Source organism: Xenopus laevis, chromosome 1L, assembly GCF_017654675.1.
Source record: "Xenopus laevis strain J_2021 chromosome 1L, Xenopus_laevis_v10.1, whole genome shotgun sequence".
Lineage (NCBI taxonomy): Eukaryota > Metazoa > Chordata > Amphibia > Anura > Pipidae > Xenopus > Xenopus laevis.
In genome coordinates, this window is record NC_054371.1 from 21111062 (window position 1) to 21118902 (window position 7841).

A 7841-nucleotide genomic window follows, 5' to 3' on the forward strand; every position below is an offset into this window, starting at 1 on the left:
CTACTCAACTCTTCTCTCATTACCACCTCACCTGCTCGCATTCAAGACTTTGCAAGGGCTGCACCCCTCCTCTGGAACTCTCTCCCACAGTCTGTCCGACTTTCTCCCAACCTTTCTGCTTTCAAGAAATCTCTGAAAACGCACTTCTTTCGAGAAGCCTCCCCTCCCTCTGCTTAACTACCAAACGCACACCACATACAGTACCACATTTCTCACCCACTTAATTCAATCTTGCCCACTCCCACACCTTGTGTATTACTCCCTTCCCTTTAGAGTGTAAGCTCTTTTGCATAGGGCCTTCCTCACCTTTTGTACCGGTATTGCTTGTGATGTATGTAATTCCATATGTTCTATGTATATAATTCATGTGATTAAGTTGTATAATCACATTTACTTTACAGTGCTACGCAATATGTTGGCGCTATATAAATACATGTTAATAAATAATAATAGCTTGCTGAGTATAAAAAAATTCATAAATATATCCTTGTTTGTTTTCAGGAAAATAATTGCAGAGTTTGAAGGCACCATCACACAAATGCTAGGTAAAGTTACACGCTGGAGAGCTGCTGAACAAAAACCTAAATTGAAAACCCACAAATGACCATTTATAAAATCTCTCAGAAGGTCATTCTACTTCATACTAAAAGTTATAGTGAACCATCCCTAGCTTTTTGCCTCACGCATTAAAAATGTGTGTTATATATATTTTTATTCACAGAGGACTCGCAAAGGCAGAAAGAAATGTCCAAACTAGAAATCAATAAAGTGTTGCAAGAAAAGCAGCAAGTGCAGGTGGATCTCAACTCCATGGAAAAGTCCTTCTCTGAGCTCTTTAAGCGACTCGAGAAACAGAAGGAGGTGCTGGAAGGATACAGAAAGGTAACTCTAAGCTACAAGTGCTGCATTTATTGCTCATCTTTCTAAACCTCCTCAGATCCACACTACTATGAAAGGTGATGCATGACCAGAAATGTTGTTCCAGAATGCTGTTTTAAGCTCTGCTCTGCTCTGGTGTGCGGTTTTATTCTGTTCCTATTCATAATTTTCCTAGAGGGGAACTATTGTGAAAATGAACATTTAATATAAGCTTCATACGGAAATAAGAAACTTTCTAAATAAAATCAGTTAAAAATTACCATTTCTGAAATAATCAAGTTTATGTTCACTATCCCCCTCTCAGTATCTGTTTCTCTTCATTCTCTCTTCATGCAGCAGTTGGGTGTCAGATATTCATTGACAGTTAGATCCAATATATCTTATAGGGGGCTACTTTTGCCTAGAAGATGTATTGGAGCTCACTCTATTAAAATCACCAGACATCATGTCCCTCTAAATGCTGAATTTGTGCGAAAGGCAGTTATTTTATTAGTACTGGAATCCGTTATTTGAATAAGTTCTAATACATCTGCTAGGAAAGGGAGCTCCCCCTATAAGATATATTGGGTCATTCATCCGACAACCAACTGCTTGATTATTTCAGAAGCAATGCAGAATTTTTAATTGTATTTAGAAAGTTTCTTATTTCAGTATGATGAAGCTCATATTAAATTTTCACTATTATTCTCCTTTAAACTTAATATATTGACACTACAGCCAAATGAAGTATTTTCTAGGATCTAGGTCTCACCAAGCAGTAAGTCTGTGGGATAGGTGCACTCTTTAAAGGTTCCAATACAAAGGCTATTATGTGGCTAGTGACTCTGTGGGTAGAACAGTTGCCATCGTTTCATTTGTTTAAGCCGATTGTCTGAAATGGCACTTGCAGGAATAATCTTTGTTCTTGATTCCCAGCTTGGCATTTTTACTGGATGAGTTTAGTTCTTGGATAAGGCATGGCGAGGAGCACAGTAAATCACAGCCTGCTCATAAAGCTGCAACTTTTGTTTGGAGGGAGGGGGCTGATGCATTGTATATTCTCTGAAAAGGGAGGCTGGATCACATAAATAACATTCCTGTTGATCAGTACCATGACTAGTTGACCAGTCCAAGGCCTTCTCAAATCATATTAATGCTAAGGCATAAAATTTACTTTTTTTTCTCTCCCTCCCCTTCCGAATACTGACAAGCACCAGCTAAAACACTAACCTATGCCCTTATCCTATCCTGCTTGTACTACTGCAACCTCCTTTTAACTGCTCTCCCAGATACTCCCCTCCCTCCCGTGCAATCCCCTGCTAAAATCTCCTTCATGGCTGCCTGTTAAAGGATATCCCACAAATTCCTTCGGCTAACGCTCAGACTTAAAAATGGGATCAGTTAAACGTTAAAGTCCTTGTCTCTGGTGTTTGAGTCTGGCAGCTCAGTGATTCAGGCGCAGACTAAACTGTTTAAATTTTGCAACATTTAGTTGATACATTTCTGCAGTCACAATGTTCCTCACATGTCCAGGAATAACCTGTTTTAAACAAAATAATGAATTTTTGGTAAGTGACAAGGGTCGGCTCTATTTTAAAGGGGAACTTTCGCAAAAATGAAAATTTGATATAAGCTTCATCATACTGAAATAAGAAACTGAGTACAATCCATTAAATATTCTGTAGTGTTTCTGAAATAATCAAGTTTATCTTCACTATTCCTCTGTCAGGATCTGTTTCTCTTCATTCTCTCTTCATGCAGCAGTTGGGTGTCAGATATTCATTGACAGTTAGATCCAATATATCTTATAGGGGGGCTCCTTTTGCCTAGAAGATGTATTGGAGATCACTCTATTAAAATCACAAGGAATCCTGTCTCTACATGCAGTGCAAAAGGCAGTTATTTTGTTAGATTTTGTTTGTACTGGAATCAGTTATTTGAGTGAGCTTTAATAGTCATATGAAAATGTTTGGGAACCCCTCTTTATTCCAGCAGTATTTCAGCAGTGACATAAAGTTTATTGTATTGGCAGAAAAGGTGAGCCTCCTTTTTGCAAATGTAACAGCCTCTAGACGCCTCCTGTAGCCTTTGATGAGTGTCTCGATGGCGGTATTTTTGACCATTCCTCCATACAAAATCTTTCCAGTTCTGTTAATTTTTGATGGCTGCTGAGCATGGACAGTCTGCTTCAAATCATCCCATGATATTCAAGTCAGGGGACTCTGAAGGCCATTCCAGAATATTGTACTTCTCCCTCTGCATAAATGTCTTTGTAGATTTCCAAGTGTGTTTAGGGTCATTTTGTGTGAGTGCAGAAAGGGCTTCTTTCTCATCCCCCTGCCATACAAATGTTCTTTGTGCAAATTGTGCTGAATTGTACAACGATGTACAGATCTGCAGCAAGATGTTCTTGCAGGTCTTTGGAAGTGATCTTTGGGTTGTCTGTAACCATTCTCACAATCCTCTGCATATGCAGCTCCTGTATTTTTCTTGACCTGCCAGACCTGGGTTTTACAGCAACTGTGCCTGTGGCCTTCCATTTCCTGATTACATTCCTTACAGTTGAAACTGACAGTTTAAACCTCTGAGATAGCTTTTTGTAGCCGACCCCTAAACCATGATACTGAACAATCTTTGTTTTCAGATCTTTTGAGAGTTGCTTTGAGGATCCCATGCTGTCACTCTTCAGAGGAGAGTCAAACAGAAGCACAACTTGCAATTGGTCACCTTAAATACATTTCTCATGATTGGACACAGCTGCCTATGACATTTAAGGCTTAACAAGCTAATCCAACTTATTTGGTGTTGCCAGTAATCAGTATTGAGCAGTTACATGCATTCAAATTAGCAAAATTACAAGGGTACCCACATTTTTGCACAGCCAGTTTTTCACATTTGATTTAATTCCATACAACTGAATACTGTTTCACTAAAAATCTTTGTTCAGAAAACACCCCAGTACTCAGATGTTCCTGGGAAATGAAAGACGTACCACTGTTATCTTTTTTGTTGAAAGTGGAGTAAACTATTATGCAGGCTGAGAGGGGTTCCCAAACTTTCATATGACTGTACATCTGCTAGGAAAGGGAGCCCCCCTATAAGATATATTGGATCTAACTGTCAATGAATGTCTGACACCCAACTGCTGCATGAAGAGAGAATGAAGAGAAACAGATGCTGAGAGAGGAATAGTGACCATAAACTTGATTATTTCAGAAACGATGCAGAGTATTTAATTTATATTTACGTTTCTTATTTCAGTATAATAAAGGTTATATTACATTTTTTCTTTTTTGCGATCGTTTCCCTTTAAGTTTATATTGCAGATCAGATCTATCTGGAAAACTTACAAATAGAACACACTGTTCCAAAATCAGATTTTTAAGCTGCCCTTTCAATTTTTTTCTGCAGAATGAGGAGGCGCTGAAAAAATGTGTAGAGGACTATCTGGCAAGGATTAAAAAGGAAGAGCAGCGCTACCAAGCCCTGAAGGCACACGCAGAGGAGAAACTCAACAGGTAACTCTGCTGTGCACTGGAACAAGGCCACAGAGAGAGGTTATAACTCTGCTGGGCACCGTCCTCAAACACTACCACTTCCTTATTAAAGGTTATAGGGAAGCTTAGTTCCCAGCCAGCTTCTCTGAACATTCTCCCACAGGGTTTGCTCAGTGCAGAGCAAGTCTCTGATCTCCTAGTACTTATAGCCTTATGCCACATCAAAGGATTTCTGTAGAGACTATCTTAAAGGAACAGTTCAGTGTAAAAATAAAAACTGGGTTAATATGCTGTGCACAATAAAAAAAAATTCTAATATATTAGTTAGCCAAAAATGTAATGTATAAAGGCTGGAGTGGCTGGATGTCCAACATAATAGCCAGAACTCTACTTCCTGCTTTTCAGCTCTCTAACTCTGAGTTAGTCAGCGACTATAAGGGGGGCCACATGGGACATAACTATTCAGTGAGTTTGCAATTGATCCTCTGCATTCAGCTCAGATTCAAAAGCAACAGTTATGACACTCGTGTTCCCCCCTCAAGTCACTGATTGGTTACTGCCTGGTAACCAATCCGTGTAAACCAAGAGAACTGCAAAGCAGGAAGTAGTGTTCTGGCTATTATGTTAGACATCCAGTCACTCCAGCCTTTATACATTACATTTTTGGCTAACTATATTAGAAACACTTTTTATTTTGCACAGCCTATCTATTTACCCAGTTTTTATTTTTACGCTGAACTGTTCCTTTAAAGAAACACTTAACCCCCTATTTTTCCCCTCGCTGTCGATAAGTTGGGCACATCACCCTACCCTTTGGGCAATTTTGTACAGCACATATACCCTCTGTTTGCCAGCAGAGTCACATTTTCATAAAATTAATGGCAGCTTTCACCCGGCAGCCATTTTTCCTCTGACCCTACTGAGCATGCTCGGTAGCCAAATCAAATTCCCAAGAGAGCGGTCTGAGTGAGTTACAGGAGGAGAAGTAAGTGGTTGCTGCAACTTTACTGTTAACCTATGAACAACCGGAATGGCTACTTTTTAAAGGACGACGAAAGTTAAGCTAAAGAGGTAGCTAGAAATGTTGTACATTATATTGTGTGCTTCTATGCCAGCCCAAGGCAACCACAGCCCTTTAGTGGCTTCTTGAGATACTGCTCTAGTCCCACCACAGGGGCTCGGCCTCATAATTCAGGAAACCGTCCTTCCAACCTTCTCCTTTAAAGGAGAAGCAAACCTTAAAGTTTAAAAATCCTTACCCCCCCCCCCCCTTCCCTACATAGACCCCCCTTCCGCCTCCCCCAGCCTAAATGTTACCCTGGGCAAATGCCCCAAAGTCTTTACTTACCCCTCCGTGTAGAGTCTGTCCAGCCAAGTTCACGGGCACCATCTTCAGCCGCTTTGATAATTTTCGGAATAAGACAGGCTTTGGGCAATTTCCGTGAGTTTCGGTGCATGCGCAGTTGTTGTGAAACAGAAAATTGCTCCAACTGCGCATGCACTGCTACGCCGGTCTCATTCCAAAGATTACCGAAGAGAAGTAGATGGCGCCTGTGAACTCCGATACCTGAATCTGCACAAGGGGTAAGTAAAGACTTTGCTCCGGGGTAGCAGCTAGGCTTGGGGGAGGAGGGAGGGGGTCTATGTAGGGTGGGGATTTTTTAACTTTAGGGTTTTCTTCTTCTTTAAAGGAGAACTAAAGCTTCACTAAAGAAGTAGCTGCTGTCACTTACTGAGCTTAGGGACCCACTCACAATATACAGTACACATAGAATAGAAATGTCACAATATAAGGCTGATTAGTAATTAATACAGATAATTACTACATGGCAGCACAGAAACCAGTGCAATTAGCATCAGAATTTAATAATCAGCAAACCTGTAGCATCGGCTTATATTACAGGGGAAGCTCATTTTCTGCTGGATAATTAGTGACGAGCCCTAAGCTTAGCTTCTCAACAGCCAATCAGAGCCCACTGAGCATGTGAGTGTCACAGACACTTTCCAAGATGGTGACCCCCTGTGACAAGTTTGAAGTCCTGGATCATTGCTGCTATTGACAAGCTGAAACTTTAGCCTCGTGCAATAAGTTCAGTATATAAAATATGGCATTTTTAGCCCTAAAAGGAGTCTTGTATGGAACCTTCAGATGTGATACACTGGCATGCTATGTCCCACTATTTATAACTGATTTGCTTCAGATATCTCTTAGACATGCCCCAGAGTTCAGTGCTGCTTTATAATGTGCTGCCAAATCGTATGATCCCTGGGTTCCTTTAATCCAGGATTTTCTGTTCACAGAGCAAATGAGGAGATTGCTCACGTCAGGAGTAAAGCAAAAGCCGAATCGACTGCTCTGCAGGCAACGCTGCGCAAAGAGCAAATGAAGACTCAGTCACTGGAGCGTTCCCTTGAGCAAAAGGTAATCATGGCTTGTCCAATAGCACACTTAAAGTTAACTTTTAGTATGTTATAGAAAGGCCAATTCTAAGCAACTTTTCTGTTGGTCTTCTTTATTTTTGATAGTTTTTAAATTATTTGTCTTCTGATTCTTTCCAGCTTTCAAATGGGGGTCACTGACCACATCTAAAAACAAATGCTCTGTAAGGCTACACATGTATTGTTATTGCTACTTTTTATTACTCCTCTTTCTATTCAGTCCCTCTCCTATTCATATTCCAGTCTCTTATTCAAATCAGTGCATGGTAGCTAAGCTAAAATGTACCCTAGCAACCCGATTGCTGAAATTGCAAACTGGAGAGCTGCTGAATAAAAAGCTAAATAACTCAAAAACCACAAATAATAAAAAATTAAGATTGGAAGTTGTCTCAGAATATCACTCTAGATCATACTAACAGTTAATTTAAAGGTGAACAACCCCTTTAAGGTCTAGAGCTGATTGGTCTAGGGTGGGTGGTTAATGCTCTGGGGTAGGTTACCCCTGCTAAGGAGCTAACAACAAGGTTTTATCTGTCTTCCAGAGTAAAGAAAATGATGAACTGACCAAGATATGCGATGATCTCATTTTAAAGATGGAGAAGATCTGACCCACCCACCAAGGCCGAACTTTCTATTTGTTTGTTTGTTTGTCTGTCTGTCCAATTATGTATGTTCAGCACTAAATAAATAAGGTTTAACTTATGGGAACATGTTTGTTTTAACAAATGACATTCCAATGTTAAATGTTTTCTGATTTCTATAAACCGTACAATAACTAAGGCTCAAGCAAAAAAATAAATGACTTTATGGGTCCCTAGTCATAGGGTGCAGGGAGTTCTTCTGTGTGAGTTGTGCGGCCTGTAGTGGTGAGTGGGCTGGCCCCAGGGCCGCCATCAGGGGGGTACAGGGGGTACACCTGTACCGGGCCTTAAGGGGGGCCCGGCTGACCACCAATGCTTTTTTAAAAAACATTTATGGGGCCCCTGGTGCCAATAGTTTTTTTTTTTTATTTAACTTATAGGGGGGGCCTGACCACCAATGCTTTTT

At 40.4% G+C, this 7841-nt stretch overlaps 1 protein-coding gene across 4 annotated transcripts in view; it reads left to right on the forward strand.

Annotated features, from left to right (window-relative positions):
- Positions 1 to 7611, forward strand: part of tacc3.L (transforming acidic coiled-coil containing protein 3 L homeolog) — a 28525-nt gene extending 20914 nt beyond the window's left edge. For 3 of the 4 annotated variants that reach the window (XM_018251007.2, XM_018251020.2, XM_018251012.2), the window contains exons 12-16: positions 502 to 545; positions 722 to 882; positions 4270 to 4376; positions 6657 to 6777; positions 7337 to 7611. In XM_018251007.2, the coding sequence (XP_018106496.1) occupies positions 502 to 545; positions 722 to 882; positions 4270 to 4376; positions 6657 to 6777; positions 7337 to 7402 (499 nt within the window). In that variant the 3' untranslated portion in view covers positions 7403 to 7611. 4 annotated transcript variants of the gene reach the window in all.
- The last annotated feature ends 230 nt before the right edge of the window (positions 7612 to 7841 follow it).